Source organism: Cyprinodon variegatus, unplaced genomic scaffold (genome assembly GCF_000732505.1).
Source record: "Cyprinodon variegatus isolate N-32 unplaced genomic scaffold, C_variegatus-1.0 Scaffold432, whole genome shotgun sequence".
Taxonomy (NCBI): Eukaryota; Metazoa; Chordata; class Actinopteri; order Cyprinodontiformes; family Cyprinodontidae; genus Cyprinodon; species Cyprinodon variegatus.
The window spans coordinates 673,853-698,121 of record NW_015150885.1 but is presented as its reverse complement, the minus strand read 5'-3'; the positions used below and the strand labels follow the sequence as shown (position 1 = coordinate 698,121).

At 39.0% G+C, this 24,269-nt stretch overlaps 1 protein-coding gene across 2 annotated transcripts in view; it reads right to left on the bottom strand.

The window, feature by feature from the left end:
* Positions 1-24,269, bottom strand: part of LOC107093559 (UDP-glucose:glycoprotein glucosyltransferase 2-like) — a 57,164-nt gene that overhangs the window by 24,825 nt on the left and 8,070 nt on the right. For both annotated transcript variants that reach the window (XM_015388693.1, XM_015388694.1), the window contains exons 9-27: positions 23,293-23,393; positions 22,827-22,926; positions 22,316-22,376; positions 21,632-21,723; positions 21,391-21,541; positions 18,224-18,343; positions 18,031-18,116; positions 17,763-17,898; positions 17,375-17,506; positions 17,112-17,276; positions 16,737-16,860; positions 16,504-16,602; positions 13,920-14,014; positions 13,447-13,653; positions 8,081-8,212; positions 4,189-4,319; positions 3,890-3,982; positions 3,710-3,812; positions 2,100-2,179 (exon numbers count right to left, since the gene is read on the bottom strand). In XM_015388693.1, the coding sequence (XP_015244179.1) occupies positions 2,100-2,179; positions 3,710-3,812; positions 3,890-3,982; positions 4,189-4,319; positions 8,081-8,212; positions 13,447-13,653; positions 13,920-14,014; positions 16,504-16,602; positions 16,737-16,860; positions 17,112-17,276; positions 17,375-17,506; positions 17,763-17,898; positions 18,031-18,116; positions 18,224-18,343; positions 21,391-21,541; positions 21,632-21,723; positions 22,316-22,376; positions 22,827-22,926; positions 23,293-23,393 (2,208 nt within the window). The remainder of the gene's footprint in view (positions 1-2,099; positions 2,180-3,709; positions 3,813-3,889; positions 3,983-4,188; positions 4,320-8,080; positions 8,213-13,446; positions 13,654-13,919; positions 14,015-16,503; positions 16,603-16,736; positions 16,861-17,111; positions 17,277-17,374; positions 17,507-17,762; positions 17,899-18,030; positions 18,117-18,223; positions 18,344-21,390; positions 21,542-21,631; positions 21,724-22,315; positions 22,377-22,826; positions 22,927-23,292; positions 23,394-24,269) is intronic.

Below are 24,269 nucleotides of genomic sequence, written 5' to 3'. Positions count from 1 at the left end.
CAGACTATAAAGTCAGATTGGTTCAAAGTTTTCTATCTAAGGAAAACCAGCCAACTGTATTGATTCATTGACTCGAAAGCAATCCCTCACACCAAGCATGCTTGTAGCGACAGTGGAGAGGAAAAACTCCCCTTTAACAGGAAGAAACCTCCAGCAGAAACATTCCAGTGCCTAAAACGGGGGAATTAATCCCCCAGAAAGAGGTAAGGGGAGACAGCATTCTAAGCTCAAAAAGAAGCAATGGGGAATCGGTGTGAGAGAAACATAAACGGGAGGAGGCAGCCAGCCATGCCCCCCATCCTCTCTGGAGCAAAGAAAGCAGAGCATTAGATCAAAGGAGCTGACTGGGCAGACAGCATCAGGGCAGGCAGAGGCTGGCTATGTACTCAAAGGAGCGTGGCGAATGGTTGTGTAAGTTCATTAGGGGAAACAGAATGCTGAGGGTGGGGGAGAGGCTACTGTTGGCCGAGAGTAACTGTACATTTGAGAAGCCCATCAGGAAGAATCTGCAGGGAGAGGCTTCAGCTAACTGAGGCTAGCCTCTAGAGGCTAACTGCTGGAGGTGGAAGGCGGATCCTGACAGGCCACTGGTCAATTTCTGCACTGGAGGTAGGACAAAGAAACAATCCTTCTAGAGCTAAACTAAAACGGCTTTTTTAAAAAGCCACCCGCTAGCCTCTTAAGAGCATTCCCGCCTCATCCTCTGTTAAAACCATTTTCTATTCCACTTTGATTTAAAAAAAAAATAATCTCTGCTGTTGCCACTAACGCCGTGGTCAATTCATGATAATTTCAAATCTCCTAATTTTTATATCTGATAACACAATGTAGACATAAACGAGACAACAACATTGAAGGATTTACGCATTTGAAGCCGTGACCAGCAGCATACTGGTTTTGGGGATGGGCTCACAAAATTCTGATCAGTGCCTCTCTACATTCCCTTTAAGTAGTGAATGTTGACAAAGTACTTTATAAATCAAGTTATGATGATGCTGATGACCCAAAGAAACGATTGTTACCACTGTGGAACTGAACAGCGGTGAGAAAATAGTTACTGTTCAAAAAGCTTAAACCCAGCTCACAACAGGAGACATAGTTTTTATTTTACTAGCTGTGATTTAATGGTAAAGAAGTACAACAGTCATGATAATTAAACAACTGATGCAGAAACAGAATTCAAGCACTCCTGCTGGAATATCCACAGGTGGACTGTAATACCTCTAAGCCTGTGGCTATGAAAACTAAGCAGCGGAATAGTAATTGGGCCCTGGTTATTACTCCCTTATTAAATGAGAATAAATGGGTACAAAAACAGCCACAATGGCCTGTGAAAGGATATCGTATACACAAAAAGTATGGATAGGGCTCTTATCCACCGAAAGGAGTCAGTCCTCCCACGAGCTAACAGTTTCAACAGTTAGATGTGCACAAAGCAATTTGACAGTAAGGCAGAAACTCACGGTAAGTTTCAAGGAATTTGAGAACTGTGAAATGTTGGAGAAATGCAGCGTTTACACAGCTGCTCCACTGGAGACACCCAGCTTATTTATCCCACACAAATGTATCATGTTGCAATCTGTGTCAATTACGGCCATTTCTCGCTCAGGGGGACAGGAAGTTGATGGAGGAGGGATGGTGGAGAAATGAATGATTTGGGGTTGAAGACTTGTTTCCATCAATAAAACCTTAGCAAGAGAATTCAGTTATACCCCTTGAGATTTCTGTGGACTGGCTCTACAAATGACTCCACCTATTATAGAAAAATATATATATATATCACATAATAGCCACATTCACCCATGGGTCTAAGCATTGATGCAGAGATAAAAAAAAGTCTATGTATAATTTTCTATTTTCATATTATTTTAACTGTCTCCCCTGCATGGTTAGAACTGCATCAGTGAATGTTAGAAATTTGCTCAGAGATGCACATGGGGGCTCAAAGCAATAAGGTGGTGTTATTAAGCAGATTGCATCTGTGTAGCAGACTCTTACAAAGGGATCAAGTGCGGCTGAGATGCTAAGACTGCAGCAACAAGAGGATACACAAACAAGTCAAACAGGAAAATTTAATTACAGCTGGAGCTGGTGCTTACCTCTTGAGGGGCAACTCGGACAACTTGGCCCGGCAATTCATAAACACCTGCAGTTTCATGTTGACCACTTGACTAAGCACCTGCAGCATTCAAACAGAAACAGAGGCCTAGTCAGAAATTATAAGAAAAAAAACAAATTAAGTGTGCTGCAGAGAGACAAAAAAATAGAACCAAATCAATGGAATTGGTCTCTAAATACGGTTAATCTAAGCTTAAAAAAACACACACGCACACAAGGGCTACCTTAAAAAGTGTGATTCCTATTAAATTAAAAGATATTTTGATGCAGTCTAAAGTATTTGTACAAGTGAACATGTTTGAATAAACATGCATGTAATAGCAGGTGTTTAAGCACTTAAATCAACCAAGATCAGTAGATAAGTTTAGCAGCAACAGTATTCACTAGCTTTAAGGTAATATATTTTTCCACAGCTTTCTTCTCAGTTTAAATTCTCTACATGTTTTTGGCCCATTGCAGGTATACTCATTTTCATTAGCCAAATATTTAAAATAGTGGTGGCTCGTTATCGGCGTTTATGTGTTACGTTAATATAAAAATATATAAAAATCTATATGTATATATTGCTATTACTATATTCCCAAAGTTGTTTTAGTCTGGGTCTAATCTGGGTCTATATTAAGAAGGCTATGATGACTTTCAACTTGATATTTTAGCATGGATGTATATCTGGGGGTGAGAACAAATCAGTCTTCCAACCTGGGTAGGCCTACTGTGAAATTACCCCATTGAACATGATGTGCTGACATGAATGCAGCTATAAAGCCACTGGGTTTGCTTTAGGAAAAATGTATTTTTAAGAAGCTTCCTAATGCAAACCTCAACAATACTACAGCTTTTTTCAACTTGTGCAATGCGGAATTACTTTACTGCAGGAGTTCTTCCAGTCTCAAGTACCACCTAAATTCAAAGCATCCCCTAAGCCCCTGTCACCTTGAAGATTTAAACAGCGTATGCCTGACATAAAAAAAATCTGGCAAAGACGCAGGCATATGTTGGAGAAGTTAAGGGTATGTTTTTTATAAGTTATGAGCACACTGAAGTACGCTGGCAAACATCGACATACGGCAAGCATGCTCAAAATATCTCTACGTATGCCAGTGTAAGCTCATATGTGGGCCATAAGTTACAGGTAAGTTATTTGATCGTTGATATACATTAAGTGTAAGTTACTCATAAATCGTGGTGTCTATAATCTATGTCCATCTCTAATTTAAAATGAAGACAACAAAGAAATACAAACAATACGACAAAGTCTAAATGATCTGAAAAAGAAAAGCTTTGAAACCCAAAATATAATTTATAGGAAAAAGAAAAATGGGTCAGAAAATGATTAAATGTCCAATTAGTTTTTGTTCATGTAGTTGCTGATTAAAAACTACAACTCTACCTGTTTTAACAGCAAAGCATTAAAACTCCAAAAACAGCTCTATACTTCAGAAACTTGGTTTGATCAGCTTATGGTGATCAGTGGCCACACGGAGCAGTGCTGCAATCTACATCCTGCATACTCTGGGCCCACCTGTTGCTTCTAATGTGGGAACAAGTCTTGGCACTGAATGAAAAGGAACAAAACTGAAGCACTTCTTACAATCAGGAGTGAAGAAATCTTCTGCGCCTCTCTAGTGAGGGGATCAACGATGGCCACGACATCATAGAACACCTCATGTTCACGTGGTGAAAGATGGAGCACACTGAGAAGGACATTTTAAGTTTCCTTTTTGCTACTGTGGGAAGATGTCAAAAAAGTAACAATGATCAAAAAACATACCTTTGGGTGTCTTTAAAGCTGATATCTCTTCTAACCTCTCCTTTAGGGACTGCAGAGAGCAGGGCATCCACTTTCATGACCAAGTCACTAGCTCTAAAGAGGAAGAGGTCCATTATTCATAAAGCATATAATTTGAGAGAAATAGATCAGAGAATTTCAAAAAGAATGTACAAATAAAGATACAAGGGGTAGGTGTGAAGAAGTGCAAATGGTGAGCAAATTTCTATCAACAACACATGTGAGAAAGAAACAGTTAAATTTTCTTTCAGATGGCTAGGCTGGAATGAACACAAACGTACTGCTTTGGTTTCATCCCCATCTGTTTTACTTTGGCTTTGACTTTCTCTGCTGAACCACTCAGTGTAATCCTCTCAAGCAAGTTAAAATCCTCTGCAGTGAATTCTTCATGCTCTTCAAACGGACCGAGGATCTAACACAGAGAAAATAATGCAGTCAGAACATAACTTTTCAAATTCTTATCTCAGTATACATCACCTTAAGCTTTCCCAGGGGGTTTCACATGTAATGTGGGATGACAGAGTATTATTCCCTTAAAGTTGTGTTATTCAACAATGCTGTCTTCTTTTACAGTTTTCCAATCTGGGAGCAGCCCCACCAGAGCCATGGAGAAATGTAAGGTTTTATTAATTACCGGTGCCACCTCAGAGGCTGGCCTCCTCATCCCTGGCTGTCAGTGCTGCTACCGCTGAGACATCAGTCATCAGCTTTGTACACAAACACGCAAAATACAATAAAGGCCACCTGTGACCTTTAAAAAACAGACATCCGTCGATATGACAGCACCCAGAGAAGACACCAAGTACCTTCAGGGAAGATCTTCCAAAGGCAAAGTATAATAACTGATATTGCTATGTGTCAAATGGTTTAGTAAAATATACCCAGAGCCTGTTTACTCCTTGCATTAAATGACCTTTTTCGAAATCATAAAATAGAAAAAAATGTACATGGCACACAGTAAACAGCCATAGAGACCAATTGGTTGTGCATTATTGCAAAAGCTTACCTCTTTTTGCTATTCAGTCAATTATTTTTCTAGTTAAATCGATCAAATAAACCAAGTTAATGAAGATATAAACATTTTAAATGTTAACTGTTTCGGCTCCAATATGAATACATTTCACATAAACTACAGTACCATGATATTAAAAAAGAAAATCCTGGCCTAATATTGCTGTTTTAATGCTCGAAAGCCTTTCACAATTCTGCAGAGCTGCAAGATGATATAGAGTGACATAAAAGACTCACTGTAGGTTATTGCAAACATTTGATGGCAGTTGTTGCTGCCAAGGGACAAACAGGTTTTGTTAGGCTTAAGGGGTAATAACTTTTTCCATAGGACCAGGTTGGTTGCATTGTCACATGCACAGCAAAACAGCATCCCCTTTCGAAGAAACATGTGTGAAAAAGTAACTAATAACTTAATGATGCAAAAATTCAAATTTTGGTCAAATTTTGGTCAATAAAAATTTCAATCCCTTGGATCCCTTTGCTTCATTGCAATCCTTTTTTTGTAAGCATTTATTAGGCAGGGAGGGGGTAAGGTCTTTTCATATCGGCGTGCATGCATGTGTGGCCAGCAAAACTTGTAAACAGGAGTCTTGAGAGCAACACGGGAAAATGTTACATCATATTCCATCTAAAAATATACCTTTAGTTCTTCAGATTACTATTTTTCTTCTTTCTACCTGAAATAATTATTCCTTCCTTATTCCCCCTTTAAAGCTACAGTGTGTCATTTTCAGCGACATCTAACGTCCAGACTGCAGACCGCAGCAACATGAACATCTCCCCCCCACCGCTTCTCCCCCCCAACAGTACGGCGAGCGTTCCGGGACAAAATGTCTTCCACGACGTCCGCATCACCTACTGTACCTTCTCAAGTGATGAGGTTTGTTTACATAGATAATTTTACAGATAGTATTTCATTAGTCTGTGTAGGGTATAGATTTCATGCAGACTTAAACAACTTGCCGTAGTTACTTTCGAGCGTAATGGGCGATCTCGCAATCGCTAGTTTGTTGGCTCTGCGCTGCCGTAGCGCAAAGATGTCTGCCTCCATGGCTGCGAGACCCGCTCCTATGTAATTATAAATAACGAATTCTAAGGCAACGCAAATATTAAGGTTAAGAGGCTGAGCTTGTAGATGATGATAAATAACATAGTTATGTATAATATATTACATTTCTGACTGTATATCCCTGTAATTATTACACACTGTAGCTTTAAACCTGATGGCTAACTAAGCTAAAACGTTTTTTGTGAGGGAAGAAAACAGATCCGACACCTGCAAAACTTTTTTTTTTGCTCTGATTTAAAGTGGAAATTAAACTGTCAACCAAACTAACTTAATTCACGTGATTGCATCTTAGCATCAACAATTATATAAAAAATGTGAGAGAAAAAATACCCAACAACCTGGCATTGCATATATTTTTTTTGGCAGGGGCACCCCCATGCTGTAGTATTCTAAGCAGCGACGTCACTGGGTTGGTTAGTTCTGCAGCTGTCAGTTAAATACATTGGTAATATCAGCGATACCTCACAACCACAAAACACAGAAGACATTTGGTAAGATGGAAGACGAAGCGGAAAAGACACCCAAGTGTCCAAATCCCATCAAAACCAGGTAGCATTGTAAATCCATTCTGTTCCAAACACATGTACTGTACGGGTGTCAGATCTTCCTACCATAGTGCATCCAGACAGTGTTATCTATCTGCAACTTGTGACATCCTATGAGTCTGCGCATGCGCATTGCCACAATGTAGGGCGGATCGTTGGGTAGCACGGATATTCAGATTCACATGGCAAATGGGCTCAAAAGCATAAGCTTTGGGATTTAGATGCTGGATTGTCCTTTCAGTTTCGGCTTCTATCATACCAATTTCTTTTGTGTTTTATGGTTGTGAGGTATAGCTGCTATTACAACCCAAAAACCAACATACATGATACCACCTCTGACTTGTGCATTCTCCGTACTGTCCTGCCTATGTTAAGTTAGGCTGTGGTCTAGGCAGCTGTTGTAGTGAGAACAGCAGAGAGGATCATCGGGGCTTCTCCTCCCTCCATTAAAGACATTTCATCCCAGTGCTGCGTGTCCCAAACCCGTAACATTATCAATGACCCCTTACACCCCCACCGTGGACTGTTCTCCCTGCTGCCCTCTGGGAAGAGGCTTCGCAGCATTGAATGCCTATTGGCTGAATGTTGTGCGTCTGTGGGGTATTACACAGTCACCTCCAGTAGATACTCCTGTTACTTTTCCATTTATGTTGGATTTTAGCTTATAAAACTCTCCCAGAGGTGCTGGAGTGAGTCTATTCAAAACCTTTAAATAATGATAACTGCAATGTAATTTGCCAGGTCTTTGGTCCTCTGGGCTGGTGAACACATAAATATTGTATTGCAAGAATTCAGCTTAAAGGAAAAGTTAGTACAGTAGTTCCCAAACTTTTCTCACTGGATCCCTCTCTGGGTTCATTAAAAAAGTTTTCATTCCCCTCTCAATTTCCCCATCCCATCCCCCCAACCTGTTCAACAGGTATATATAGAAAAATCTACCACAGTAGATTAAATATTGGAATAAATTAACTTGAATTTTTTCCTTTAAAGCACAAAACTACTACTTACTGTAGAAAGAATTACCTTAATTCTACCTGAATATAACATTATCATCAACATTCATTTCCGCCATACCCTCCCTGTAATTACACTTTCTATCAATATAAACATTTTATATCAAAAGACATTTATCTTAACATCATAATCAACATATCTGACATTGATTAAATGGAAAGCTATTAAGTGATTGAAACAGACTTTTACGGAACATTCGTAGGAGGGTTTGTGCAATCTGATGAGATCAGTCCATTTATCTCAAAGCAATGAAAAAAAAGAAAAATAAATTCTATTTCCTTGAAAGTTTTAATGCAGATTTTCCTTTTTTTATGGAAGACACTGATTGTCGGTTTTAATGTCCAAATAGCTATTTTAATGTTTAACAATATAATAATGTTTAAGTGAAGCAAATATTCATTAATGGCACATTATTGAGTTAATTAAAATCAGTTCAACTATTATTTTATATGAGTTATAAAGTAATACGATTTATGACGGTTTTAGAGAGACATGTTCACATTTCTAACTATTCCCACAGCATGGAATGCTCACCCTTCCATTGCTGATAACTGCCCGCTGTCCAGGACGAAGCTTCAGGACATCTTGACAGAACATCTGCTGACTGCGGATAAAATCCAATTCAAGTGTGTTGAACTTCTTCTCAAAGGCATCTAGGTCCATTCCCTGGAGAAGAATAACACAACTTTGTTTGAGATCACACATAGACTGCTTAGTCTTTGAATGTCTAAAGATTTGCAAGGCAAAGGAATATATGTGATGCCACTGAAAAAAATCAATAGAGTAGCTTTAGAACATTTCTTTTCCATTCCAACTTGTCAACAAAATACCATTCTGAGTGATGCATTGGTATAAATGTAAGATGTGAGGAAAAAAATAATTATAATTTCATCCATTATTGATGACCTGCATCTGTTCAATTACTGGATTTTCAAGCAGGCTCTGACAAAAAAAGAAAACATTTTAAACATGGCTGTCAGAAATGAAAGAAAGAAAATAGATAAATCAATTTGTAATTAATAGAACAAACTCTTAATTAAACCTCAGTCATATTTGTACATAATAAATTGAATGTGGGAGTGTAGAGGGTGGGTTGTAGAGTCAGGTTATTAGTTTCTCCAACATTTCTGTCCTCCGGAGATCAGGTGAAATACCAATAATGTCAGCGCAATTCAGTCAGCAAGTCTGTCTGGCAGCCAATAACAAACTTGTATCCCTTGGCTTTAGGTCTCAGGTCACAAAGCTGCTTCCTACCCATCTTTCCATTGCTATTTTCAGCCCATACTCTCCTTATTGTTTAAGGCTTGTGTAATTGAAAGAAAGTTTGCTACAGTGGTCCCAGCTGAAGCATGTGCTGTATGACTTGCTCCTGACGGGAAAGGGGGAAGCTCCAGTGTCAACGCATTTGTTGATTGGACTTGCCTCTGTGTACTGCTGTGTGGGTGGATCCTACACACTGCAGTATTTGGTTGTAGCCTGCTTATAACAGCAGAGTGATGGTCAGGCTTGGCTGAACATATGTAGCTCACAAAAGGTTGAGAAGGAGCTTGGCTATTCATCAGCCCCTGGACACCATGTATACACCAGCACTTTTTAGTTATGGATGCACCATGTGGAGCCTGCCTTTTGATGGCCCTGTGACACTTCAAGTGGAACTGACAACACTTGTCTAGCTATCTAAAGGCTGTGGAGTGTCAGAAGAGGCCTTCAAGGTATTCTGCCAGCTGATGTTAGGTGAAATGATTGGCTCTTCAATCATATATTTTTCAAACTTTGAACATAATTTAAGAAGAAAAAAGCTGAATCCGACAAATCTTAGCATGTGGTTTTACCCAACCATTGCATTTGTTTGTCTGTTTTTACCTTTGAATACCTGCAAGACTGATGATAAAACACACAACAAAGTAAAATCGATTGCATATTCTCAAATGCATACAATCATATCTTTGTTGATTGATGATTTGATGATTGATGACTTTGATGATTTAGCTGCTAAATATCACAAGACAGTGTGCATTATCAAAGATAATTATAATTTCAGATACTAAGCTTTAAAAAAAAAAAGAAAATAGTACTACAAAGAGAAAGGGTCACTAAGAAAAAACTTTAATGCGTGTTTTCTACCGAACATTTCTCTTATAGAGTCTTTAAAAGAAAGTAAAACCAAACTGGTAACAAAAGCTAAAAATCTAACAGGCTAAAGATTGACCTTAAACAGAAAAAAAAGCATCAGCATTAAAGTTTAGATTGAGTGCTTAATTAAAAGAAGTATCTGTTTTATGTTACAGTAGAATTAGAAAAGATAAATTAGGGCAGTTTAAGCCTTCCTAATTATACTGTACATTTCAACTGCAGTAACCAGGGTGTTTTTGGGGCCAATTATTAATCATTTCTACAAATCAATTACACTACAAGGTCAGAAAATTAGTGGAAAAAAGTGCTTGTTTTTATCCACTATAACAAAGGGGAGCTTCCTTGTGGACTGCAAAGTGGAACAGTTTGTAATACTGCTGCATGGCAGTGAGAAGGTATTGGGTTCGATTCCCAGCCTAAAGTCTTCCTGCATGAAATTTGTTGGTTCTCTCCGGGTGCTCTGGTTATCTCCCACACTCCAAAAACTTGGCTGTAAGGTTTATTGGCATCTCTAATTTTTCCTTATGTGTGGGTGTGTGTGCATGGTTCTCATTCATAGCATTCTTTTCATTGTCTCACTATGGGATACGCCCCATACCGTATTCCTCAGAAGCATTTATCTCATTAGGCCAACCCTGATTGGCTGGTAATGGTGACGTCTGCATTACTTATCCTATAAGTAGCTTGCACCACGAAGCAGCGCAATACAAAAATCTCTTCTCGCTTTGAGGCTTATCTCACACCAGACTAGCTAAACTGTCCTCAGACGGTGAAAAATTTTTATAGCTAACTCTCCGTTGTCAGGCACTAGCTGCTACTTCTGTCTTCATCATAGTCTGGAGCTATTACTGCCCATATTAGCACATTGGCTTATACTAGCTGTTTTGGGCAGTCACTCCAGTCAGCTCAGCTTTTTATTCTCCAAGTTAGGCTATCTAAATGGCTACCAGAATGGACCCTGCTTCCCCTAACACCAGAGGAGATAGCAGCTCGGAGGCTGGCCTTTGTGGGTACGGGATCAAAGCAGGCTGCAAAGGCGGATGCCCTATCGGCTCACTGGGAAGGCGAGGGGGGTGCTACAGCTTACACTGTCATGCATGGACATGCAGACAGTTTGCAAAGGTGCTGCATCCAGGCTCAATATCCCCTGGCCCTAAGTTGCAGCAGAGACCACTAGATCACGCTGCTAAGGGATGAAATTGCCCAAGACCATTCAGGTGGCCAAACAGCTGCTTTCTGTTTTCCAGGAGCTCTTTGACAAGGTAGCTGTATCCTGGAAGAACCCCCATTTAGTGGGAAAAATCGGATTCAGGGAGCCTCTTTCCTGAACTGCAAGGATATGGAAAAACTGGGCATCAATCGCATGGCCACATTGGTGACACTACAGCTGCCCGCAACATCCTCAAAAGAACCTAATACTGCCATCCAAGGCAGACCGTTTCCATTCCACCTTGATGGAGAGAGCTTAGAAAAGCAGCAGCAGTTGCTGTGAGAGTTCTGAAAGTGTCCATTATGCTCTCTGCATAGCAAGCAGAGCTGTGTGAGGACATGGCCACCAAGTCGGACCCAGACGTGTTGGAGGGAACCCCGTGATAACTGACATTAGCCACGTGTGCAACGCTGCAAAGTCCAGGTCACGGGAAAATCTATGTTGACAATGGATTTACAGAAAAGAGCAAGGTGGCTCAACCTCACAAACCTCTCAGACCGTGATAGGGATGACATTTTGGACATGCCAATTGTGCCAGAAGGCATCTTCAGGCACGGGGAGAATTTGCTAGCGCATATGGGTTGATGTATGGATGTTAATTGATTGAATCAGTTAAACACAAACATTCAATTCAATTGTCACCTTAGCCTGCTTGCAAAAGCTCCGCTTCCATCTACCCAAGAAGACAGGTAGCATCAGGTGGCATCAAGGCAGTCATTCCACAACCATTGCCCAGTCGGCCAAAAGCCCAGCCCCATCCGGGAGCAGATGAAAATATTAAAAAAGAAAATAAATAGGTAAATCACATCCACTGAAGGAGGGGATGAACACTCCTGTCAGACAGCAGATTGGGTTTGACTAAAAACGTTATCTCCCTGCGCAGTACCGTCAATCGGTTGCAACTCTGCCCTACTGCCAGGGGGCCCCATGTGCCATCTTTTGAGGATGAGGGGAGACTCCTTAGGGGCGTCACTCTCCGCCAAGGATACGTCATCGCTTAATTCTGGAATAATTATAATCGCTTCTGGCATAATTCCCACTCAGGCCAAGAGAGAATCTGCTTGCACTGCAGGAGGAAATCTCTGCATTGCTGAGGAAAGAAGCAATTAGGCCTGAGCAAAGTCATAGCGGCTTCTATGGCAAGTATTTTCCGATTCCAAAACGGGAAGGGAGAGGAATTCGCCGATATAGGATCTCAGTGCCCTTAACAGTTGTCTCAGAAGTACACATTCATCAGGATTTGCTTAATGAGATAAGTACTTCTGAGGAATACGGCAAGGGGTGTACCCCATAGTGAGACATCTCACCCATGCTACTCTGAGAGCAGCGGTTACGCAAAAACTGAAATAGCTGCACTAAAACATGCAAAGGTATTTGTTGCAGCAACTTTTAGAGAATCTGGAATTTTCTGTATTAACAGATATATTAAGGTTATCCATTTTTATCTGGGTTATGTAAAACTCTGATAAGAAGAGTGTTTAAGGTGCAGGTAAAGGTCCAAACCTGCTAAGGCATCAGCTGCTGCATTCAAGAAAATAGCTGTTATGTTATTTTGAAGCTAACCTAACACTGCACTGCTTCATAAAATCTCTTTTTCCTCTCTTGGATGTAAACACATTAGCAGGTGATATGCAGTAACCCTCCAAACAGGATTTGAAAGAGCAGACCGGTCTATTTTCAGTATTTCTTGAAATATAAGACCATTCCTTTATTCCTAATATGTTGACCTAACTGCTTTTTTGTAAGATAAAATTCTTGTGGTCAGTCAGTGTTTTGAAAAGGAAGGACAAACAGATTTTATCCCCTCAGTTCTACTGATTTAGTGTAGCAACAAATAAATAGGTTTTTATTTTATAACCAGGATCCATTACAAGAAAAAATATATGTCCTGCGTGTTTGTGTTGGGCAACTTGATTGTTTTCTAGATGTACAAAAAATATTTCCCTTTGGGGGTATTTATGAAAACATGTTCACTGTCCGTAAGGAGGCAAATCAAACATGATGGAAAACCAATATACAGCAAATGTGTCAAATCCTAATTAAAGGGAGTTGCTGACAAAGAGTTTTTGAAATGGCTCATATCAGACCCCTTGAGTAATGTCAACTCCCAACACCTGCTGTTGGTTTGTGCTTGGGATTGTATCTGCATCGTGTTAACCATCAACCTGAGGAGCGACATCGTGCACAGTAGGGCTGGGCGATATGAAGAAAATCAAATGTTACAATATATTTGGGCTATAATCATGAAACACGATATATATATTATGATCATTTTTAATTAATGAGTGCATAAAATTGCATTGATATACTCATTCAAACTTTTGGCTTCAAACTTAAAACATTTTATTTTAACCATCTCAGAGCTTTTCACTAATAATACTGCCACATTATGTCTTATGGTATCAGTATTAAACCTTTAACAAGACCCCAACAAACAAACTAAGCGAAAACAGTAGGAACATTTTTGCCTTTTGCTTGTTACAACTACCAGTTTTATTTAGGAGAGTGAATACAAGGGACCTAGCTTAAATGTTCAATAGGTAAATCTAAACCTTACCTGCATAACCAAGTCCTTGATCTTAGTCTCCTGGTGAAGGAGCTGGCTGCTCTCTTCTTTTAGGAGTTTCTGTGCAAACTCCGATGCAGCCTTATTCTTCTGGGTGAGGAGAGAGGCCCAGACAGCTCTGTACACCACAGTGTTATCTTCGCTGAGCTTTCCACTGGGGTTATTTATCACCCCTACACGCAGGCCTGGACTGGACTTCTGCACGCACAAACACACACACACACAAGTATACAGCAGTGATATAATTCACACTAATTTCACAGATTCTCATCTCTCCAGAGACAGATAGATCACTGACAAAGCACCAACAAGAGAGGGAGGTTATTTTTTTATTTAGTGATCTTTTCATGTTTTGTCAGGATTAAATGTTAATGTAACCAATATGTCTATTATAGTCTGTATCTAAACTGGCACATCATGTCTTCGAGTTTGCATGCAAAGTGTTGTGGCTGAATGATACTTACCACATGTTTTAAAGCATTAAGCAACAGCTTTCGCCCTGAAACCTTCTCAAAATCTGCGACTACCCACATGGTCACAGCAGTCATCCCATCCTCATCTGAATTAAAGGAATCAAATAAAATCATCATTCCTAAAATACTTAGCCCCACATGAAGCCTAAGCACTATGCTTTAACAACCTCTAACCAAACAGCAGACTATTTGGTTGGCTTAATGGTTTCATATAAATGGTACAAAAGTATTCTACGATAATGTAATATCTATTTCCATTTGAAGCAGCCCTGAGTTTTATTTATTTCCTTTTTTGAATTTCAAGACTCAGGTGGGGTCTAAAGTAATCAGAGTACTACATATTTTATAATCATATTTGTGGAAGCAATATGGAAAGAAAAAAGTCATCATAAAATGATGACCAGCTTTACTCATAGACACCATTTAGTTTGAGGCTGTGCTTTTTTTAAATAAATGCCTGAAATGTTTTTTTAAGCCCCGGAGAAACTCATCCATGTTTACATTAACAATGAGCTTATTTTTAGTGTGAATTACAGATTTAAAGTTAAATCTAGTTACATGTTTCATTTTCAGAGGTGCAATGCCCAGAACTGGACAGAGTTGAGCCATTTCTGACTACTGAGCCACCTGTTAGTGGTACAGTATGTGGTCAACATACTGTACCTGTACATGCCACATAATTAGAAAGGCAATCAACTTCCAGACTCTCACTGAAGCGAAAATCTAAGCCAGAACAGCAGAAGCAGCTCTGAGGACCAATTAAGACAGCTGAATGACTGCTATTTAAAAGAGCCAGTAGTGACTCTGCAGCAGGAGAAAGTTTCCTATTTCAGTAGAACAGTTTTTCCTACACCCTTAGAGCAAAGTACATTATTTTTTGAAAGATTTACCATATCAGTCTTGTAGATAGTTAACTAATCTACAGTCATCTACTTCAGCTCTTCGTTATGTAGCCTTACCTAAGAAAACCATTATGACATAAAGTGTCCTAGGCCTATATAAGGATTTCTTTCCAAGTATAATAGCAACAATCTAAGACGACCCTAAAAGCATTTGTTACATCCAAACAGAAAGGTACAGATTAGGGATGTCCTAATACAAGCTTTTAATTTCCAATATGATGCAGATCTTGCAGCGTTAAGTATGACCAACATCAACATTGAACCGATACTATATTAGCATGAATCATACGTACATTTACACTCACCGGCCACTTTATTAGGTACACCTGTCCAACTGCTCGTTAACACTTAATTTCTAAGCAGCCAATCACATGGCGGCAACTCAGTGCATTTAGGCATGTAGACATGGTCAAGACAATCTCCTGCAGTTCAAACCGAGCATCAGTATGGGGAAGAAAGGTGATTTGAGTGACTCTGAACGTGGCATGATTGTTGGTGCCAGAAGGGCTGGTCTGAGTATTTCAGAAACTGCTGATCTACTGGGATTTTCACGCACAACCATCTCTAGGGTTTACAGAGAATGGTCCGAAAAAGAAAAAACATCCAGTGAGCGGCAGTTCTGTGGGCGGAAATGCCTTGTTGATGCCAGAGGTCAGAGGAGAATGGCCAGACTGGTTCGAGCTGATAGAAGGGTAACAGTGACTCAAATAACCACCAGTTACAACCACGGTGGGCAGAAGAGCATCTTTGAAGGCACAGTACGTCGAACTATGAGGCAGATGGGCCACAGCAGCAGAAGACCACACCGGGTGCCACTCCTTTCAGCTAAGAACAGGAAACTGAGGCTACAATTTGCACAAGCTCATCGAAATTGGACAATAGAAGATTGGAAAAACGTTGCCTGGTCTGATGAGTCTCGATTTCTGCTGCGACATTCGGATGGTAGGGTCAGAATTTGGCGTCTACAACATGAAAGCATGGATCCATCCTGCCTTGTATCAACGGTTCAGGCTGGTGGTGGTGGTGTCATGGTGTGGGGAATATTTTCTTGGCACTCTTTGGGCCCCTTGGTACCAATTGAGCATCGTTGCAACGCCACAGCCTACCTGAGTATTGTTGCTGACCATGTCCATCCCTTTATGACCACAATGTACCCAACTTCTGACGGACCAAACTCCCTGAGGAATGCTTCCAGCACCTTGTTGAATCTATGCCACGAAGAATTGAGGCAGTTCTGAAGGCAAAAGGGGGTCCAACCCGTTACTAGCATGGGGTACCTAATAAAGTGGCCGGTGAGTGTATTATTCATCTGTAGTGTGGAAAAGGCTTAGTGAAGTGATGTTACTCAAAAAGAGAACAAGAGTTACTTACAACAGGCATGAGAACTACTTTATTATTAACCAAAAGGTTACATAAACTAAACAGAAACGGAGTGTCTCAATCAGCCTGGTTATATTATAGCTTTCAGTTGCACACTCATATCTTCAGATGTTAAATATTTGGCTGATATTGGATGGGGACATCCCTAGTACAGATGCTTAATCACTTCTGCATTGGAATGCTTAGCTTGTATAATGCAAACTTTGGGTACAGTTGAAGGTAACTACACTTGTCTAAAAGAGATGGTGTGAATCCAGAAAAGTGATAGCAAAGAAAAATAATCCACTTCTTACCACTATTAGTAAAATACTTCAGTCTTTTAGCCATCACAGCTGTTTTGTCCTTAGAGTCCAAGTATGAAAACATAGTTGTATCCTCCCAATCATCTACAACTGTAGAAGAAATAAAATATGACATGATTGAAATCTAGATAGCGAGTCAGTACATACAGCTATCAATGTCTACAGAAACTCACTGAAAAAAAAAAGCAGATTAGTTACAACGTTTGTTTTACATGACAGTTTACCTGGTGTCCCGGTCAGGTCCAGGTATTTTCGGTCACTGCTTAAAATGAGTGGGTTCATCCTGGGAACCACATTTGCTTGATCCATTATGTAGTCCACCACATTGGAGCCCTCTGTTAACTGACCCTGGGGAGATTTAAAGACATCAAGGGAAGTTTTCACAACAGTGGAGGTGAAGCTTAAAGGTTTATCTGTCTGAATATTGCCAATATAAGTCATTGAATGGTCTTAAAACACAGGATGTTTTTAAATAAGTCAAGATATTTCAATAGACAAACAAATGTATATTTTTCTATTTGGGTTTACTCATTACTCCAAAGGTTCTACCTCGTCATATGAAAAGGTTTTATATACTGAGTATGAAGAATGAAACATACCATAAAGGCGGCTCTCTGAAAGGTAGCAGTCGTGTCCATTATGCGCTGCAGGATTATGGTCTCCAGCTCTTCTGGGTCCATCTCATCTGGGTTCAGAGGAACCCCATTAAATAACGCCAGAGGCAAGGCACCTAGGCCACTTTTCCTGTAGAAAAGAGCTCCTTCCTGAGGGCAAAGAATATGGACTGAATTCCCAACTTTTGCAATTTATTTAATATGCATTGAAACTATGACTGTTTTATCAAATAAAATTTGTATCCTACCTTTCTTTTATAGTCATATTCTGAATCGACTCCCAAAATCCTTTCTTCATCAGCTTTTGGGTATTTTTTCTTCAGGTAAGCAGAAATTGTGTCGGTAGATAATATTTCCCCAGCTTTTACTGTCTTGTAGAGCTGCAAAAGGCGGTAAAGCAGCTCAGACTTCAATATCAGTGTGCTTGAATATCTGCCACTGTTAATATTTTCTTACACTCCCTAAAAATGCTAATGGCTGAGGTAAAATGTGGATTAGTTATCTAGCCAAAAATGCTTCAAAGGTGTAAGATAAGAGAAAGGACAATAAAATACAAAATCCTCACAGGAACAAGAAGATATGAGCTGACAGGAAACACTTGCTAAAACAAGAGATTTATATGTTTGATATACTTACTGAGACTATAGACATCACAGCCTGGGATAAATCATACTCGTCTGTGATGTAATTCAGTAGCCGGTAAAATCCAACTCCTGCGTCTGAGAAGCCATCAATCTCATCTTTGGTGTTGACAACAAACACAAATCCAATTCTATAGGCACAGGGGACAAAACAAGTATTCAATTTGCAGGTGAGATGAGAATCACTACCTAGTAAAGATTATAAAATGCTAAGAGCAGGCCACATAAACACGTAGAGGTCTGTGAGAAGTAGCACCACTAACCTCAGGGGGATTTTATGCTTGAAGAAAAGCTCGGCTAGTTTCACCAACTCAACAGTTTCTTCCTGTAGTGGATCTAAAAACAAGACCTACAAAAACATAGAAATTGATAGAAACAATGGAGTTAAGTGCTATATAATAAAAATAAATGTTCCAAGAAATAAATAAATTCAGGCAGTTTTCAACTCATCCATACCAGGTTAAAGAAATTACGTCTGATCTGTCGGATGACGCCTGGAAAGGTGGCCCTAAGGAGCTCCTGCACGCTTGCTGGCCAGCTTCGGTACATCTGGTCATTTTCAATATCATTCATCCACTGGAAAATAGATAACCAATATCATTGGGTATTCAAGCAGGCTTTGGATCAGGTCATCATTCAACCAAATAATACACCATTCCCTACCCACAAGGTGCAACTCCGTCCAATTTATGTCGATTACCTACCCACACACAACTATTTTACACCATACTTGAATATTTAGCTAGATAATAATAATCGGGAGGATACAAGTTATGGAAACTGTATAACAAACATTTAAATATTTGTTGATTTAATTCACTGTAACAATAATATATTGGACAAACTGATATGTGGTCAATGCTACAAAAAATTTTAGCTCATGGGGGAATATGTTCTCATTTGCAGTCACAAAACTAAATTTCCTTTATTTTAGCAAAAATTAGATTACAGGAATTCCAGTTAAATCATCATAAACACCCCCAATATGTAACAGTTTTTGGCAAAGAATAATATGAACAACAGTGTCGACCTCTTTAGATAGATCGATAAAAAGTGCAGCACAGTAGTGATTTGTATACAAGGTGTTCAATTATATAATTTACAACTTTTGTAGCTGCTGTGACTCTCCTGTTAATTAATGAAATGATGAAATATTAACCGTCTCCAAATATTTTCTAAGCTAAGAATGATTTTTTTTTTTATGAAACAAACTTAAAATACAAAGCTTTGAAATAGGATTATCGTTGATTAGCAGAGCAGCACAGCATTACCAATTTTAATAGGAGCAGAATAGAAGCAGCCTTCCACATGTCTGGGATGATGTTTGCAAAGAAAAATCAAAAATGCAGGAAACTAATTCAGCTTGATATATCCTGCTAAACACAAGAAATACCTACACCCATGAAAATGAGAAGGTGTTTCGGTTAAGTGGGTGATTACTGGAGGAAGAGGGAGGTTGACCATCAGAGACGGCATAAAATACTAAAACAGAGGCAACAAAATGTCTTATCTGATACCACAGAAGACTGTAGAGTTAATAAAGGGGGGGAATATGAGAAATTATGGCTGTCTCTTAACAGTTTGCCAAAATTACTTCAGATACTCAAACATTTTGTAGTCTAAGCTTAATAATAATCCTATTTTACGGTTATCTTGAAAGCTTAAGCCATACAAACATTGAGCAAGTAATAAAAAAGTATCATTAATAGCAAAAGGAGGTCAGTAACAAACAACAACAGTCAAAAATTAGTCAAACCCTAAAACTAAAACTTAAAACTGTCCAAGAACAGATTTAGAAAGTAGGATCTGAGCTTGAATTCACCATCTAACAAATGGAACAAAAACTACTTTTCCTGAATAGTCTGTACAATTCATAGCGTTTAGGTAGAGTTGAACATGAACAAAATCATACATTTCTTTGCCTTTGAACTAAACATATTAACTGTGAAGCTTAACTATCTTATGAGGGATGTGTCCGCAACGACACATCTGCATATGCTTAATTTCTTCTCACCAGCAACAAAAGTAATTATATCATTTGTTTTTAAGAGCAAACTGGTTGCTCTTTCTCAAAGCATTGGTATCATTAAGGTAGAGGACGTCCGTCTAGAAACTCTGCTGTCCAATCACAGACAAGAATTCAGTCTAATAACCAGCTGTGCATCACAGCTCACATCAGCAGAGTTGGGGAGAGTCACTGCACGGTAGCTGTTTACATGCACTTGGAGTGTTTTAGTTCTGAGTTGGTTCTGATTTAGTTGATAATGATATTAAGGAAGTCTGGATGTTTACATAAGTCTCCTCGAAGGCTGAATGACGAGGACGACCTTGAGTTGGACAGAGAATGAGCAAAAAAGGAGGGTTTCCTTCCTTCTGTTGCTGAGCAGTCCTGAGCAAGGTTTGTTTTATAAAAAGAACTAATATGAAAAGGTCTAAATCTCTAAATTGTTAATATTATGGATCTAAAAGGGCTCATTTTTCTAAAACAAGTGATTGAAAACTTTTTGTTTCTTCTGTTTGTCAATAGCCTTGAAAACTGCAGAAAGTAATGATCGACAACTCCTACAGAATAAGCACTGCTGATTTCAACTGCTTCAATTAAAGGCAGTTTGTGATTCATCATGACTCCTGTGGAAGTATTTAGTGAAATAAAAAAATAGTCAGTTTTGTATACAAACACTAAAAATTCGCACAAAGAACTTGGTTTTGCTGCTCCTGGGGAACTCCTCATAATTAATGGAACAATGAATTTTGCTCTCTAGTCCAGAATGCAACAGGAAATAAAATACTTATAGGTTTAAGAAAGACTGTGAATCAAAGCATACATCTGAATGGTAAAAAAAAAAAGGTAGGTTTTGCAGTGACTTAATAATTTAAACATAAATCTGGTTAAACCTTGCCATAACCAAAGTGGCCATTTTTGAAACCTCCTGATTGCTCAGTTAAAACAGTTTTGCAAAGAAAAGTGGACAAAAGTTAATCTACAGGAACATAAATGTCTCACTGCCAGTTACCACAAACAAAAAATACTTTTTTTAGCTGGGTAAATTTGTAGCTATTGCTTCAAATTTTACATAAGGCCATAACTCGGCCGTATATTTTCCTGCCCTTAAAGACGGAGACATATTAACTGACTATCTTGGCAAAACATTTAACATTCAAAAAATCATTCAAAAATGTAGCATTTTATTACACATCTTTCAATATAGAACCTTGGTAATGATGCAACCCTTACTTATAAAATATAAGTTTTGAGTCTTTATCCCTCTGAAATACCAAACCCCCAACTCGTAACACTGTCCAGCATTTCAGTGAAAACACCACAAGCTCACAAACCAACAAAAGATAAAATTAACGTGGAGAGGCTTTATTTTACTTTCAAATCACTAGTTGCTGTGGTATATAGGAGACAGAAGAAACAAATAAAAAAATGCAATTTATTTTTGAGAGGTTTCCTTGGTTTCGTTTCTAGTTAAAAAAAAAAAAAGCTCAGGCAGCCTTTGAGCTGAAGTATTCTCATGACAAATCCAACTCACACCCACGGAAAAAAAAGAGCACCCACAGAGTTGATCTGACAAGACATTTGATGGGCCCGAGGAGTTCTTAGATTGGACAGGACTCACCATTATAGCTGGATGTCGGATATCCAAGGCGTAGCTGTCATCCACGGCGTTCACAGGTAACCTAAGCAGCTTGCCCTGATGCTCTCCCTTAACGCCTAAGTTATGAAGCCCCTCTAAGACCTTTGCCTCTCCTCTGAGGATATCTAAAAGGCTGGAAGTAATACAAAAAAATGTTAGCTGTTCTGTTGTTTTTTACATAGTTCAAGGTTGTAGAGTTTGACTGTGTCCAACAAGTTTCTACCTAAAAGGGTTATGAACGTCCAGATCAATGTGCAATCCGTTTATAAACAGCTCCCCGTCTCCTGGCTGAATCCCCATTGTCTCACCAAGACGCTGGAAAGTAAAGATAATCTGTCAGTCAAATGACCAAACCCTTTTCATTAGGCTCCCTTCACAGTGGCGAAGAAATGCTATCGTATCCTGCAAGACCCGGAAACACAGCTGTCACAGTCCCGACCAAAAAAATTTAGACCGCTGCTTTTGTGGCACGGGAGGTTTCTTTAACTCCACCATCAGTTTCGAACCTTGAGGAAAAAAGACCATTAGAACGAGACACTGGATGGTAATAAGTATCAAGGTGATCTCACCAAGGATGCATTCAGAGGACCTGTCGCAGACTCTGCACAAAACATCCACTTAATGGTGGATTTTCTCTATTGTGGTGCAGTCTAAAACCAGTGTGAAGGGAGTTGAAGTGATTGACACCATTGTCTGATCTTATAACAAGAAACATGCAGAAGGGTAAGAATACAAATAAAAACTAGAGGAAGAAGTATAACCAATGACACTAAAGACAATAGCAGAGAAAAGTTCAACTATAGATCAGAAGCTTGCTCAATGAAGAAACCAGAACTGTATACAAGGGGCAGATGTTATCAAAGATACCACCTTCACCCATGCACAAACACTGCTTATGATTTCACACCTGTTGGTTCTCCTCAATTTCTTTTCTCATTTCCTGTTTTACGGCCACTCTTGTCAGTGATCTGTGGGAACAGTAAAACATGTACAGTCACCATCAGCTTTTAACACATCCCCAGCCAGCTGTAAAATGCCAGTTTTAATCTCCAAAAACCTGCAGGCCCTCTACTTGGTACCTTTGAAGCCCACTGCCTGTAATCACCCAACCCTTACTCAGCACTTTCTTTTGTTTTTACAAGTTGCCTGAGCCAAAACACGCATACATCAACAAAAGCTGAGTATATCTCAGTATAAGAGAAGAATGTATATTTATATGTCCCAAGCAGGAGACTGAAAGTCATGATGACCAAATAAAAAGGGGCTATATGTGAAATATTTCATGTACACTTTAACAAGCATTGATTGTGCTTAGATTTGCAAACAGAGGGCGACGAGATGATATGGATTTTGGAACGGCACCAATGCCCCAGTCCCTTAAACAGATGAAGAAAAGAAACAAAGCAAATTTTTTTTACCTTGCCTTGCTTGGAAAGTTTTGACTGAGGTCTCGCATGACCTTTAAGGCATCAAACTTCGGCACAGACATGATTTTCTCAGCGGCCTGGAAACTTAAATCTGGATAAAATGACAAAAGAAAAAGACATTATGCTAAACTCACAAATACACATTAAATTGCTTATCACAGCTGTAATAATAGAAAATATTATTTCAGCAACAGCAGGAATAAAATCGGAAGAGTTTTAATTTCCAATTTTCACACATAAACAAAGATGGATCAAATATGAAGATATATTAATCTATGTTTATATACAAGATTTATCAGGGTCTATTTGGGTCAGAAAAATTGGTGTTTGTATGTTTTGATGAAATCTGTCACTAAGCAATACTAATTCAGACTACGTTATGATACTTTAAGGTTGTTTGAATTTGTATGACTTTTAAGTGTTAATAGTCTACAATAATAACATATCAGTTTATCACCTTGCATTTCCCACACTTTGAGAGGGGCCAGGTCATTAGCACTTTCCAGGAGATGCTTCCGAAATTCACCAAGTTGCTCCTGGAGCTCTGGATGAGACTTTCTGAGAATCAGGGCAGAGGAAATTAAGCTAAACTTACTTCTCATATTTAAACAACAGCTGCAAAAATAAACATTCACCTCACATCAAAAGACACTTAAGTGACGTTAATAACATAAGATTAAATTTTGAAAAAAAAAAAAAAAAATCATCACTGTGAAATCAAAAGTTGGCTCAGTTTCACATCAGTAGAAAACGTTTTTATAAGATGATCATAAGATTGCTTAAGTAAGGCGTGCAGTGATTTGAGGAGCATTCTTACATTCAAATGCTTCTAGTTCAGTGAGGTTTATGGCTCTCCTGATGCAATCAGATTACTTTTATCCCATAAAGAATTTTAATCGGTTTTAAACCTGGTAAAAAAGAAGACCACTCAGGATGTTTTAAGCCTTTTTTTCAGCCATACCATGGCTAATTTAAGGTGTCCTTTGGACCATGGCTTTGCTGGAAATTCATGTCTAAGGAAAATAAGAGATCATTACAGAATTTCCAATTGCTTTAACAAAAACTGGAAAACATAAAACCTATAAAGAATGATAATGATTTGCATTTGAAATAAGATTTATTTTTACATCAAACTTTGCTTTCGTCAAAGAATCCTCCATTTGCAGCAATTACAGCATTGCAGACCATTGGCATTCTAGCTGTTAATTTGTTGAGGTAATCCGGAGAAATTGCATCCCACGCTTCTAGAAGCAGCTCCCACAAGTTGGATTGGTTGGATGGGCACTTCTTACGTACCATACGGTCAAGCTGCTCCCACAACAGCTCAATGGGGTTCAGATCTGGTTACTGTACTTGCCACTCCATTACCGATAGAATACCAGCTGCCTGCTTCTGCTCTAAATAGTTCTTGCACAATTTGGAGGTGTGTTTAGG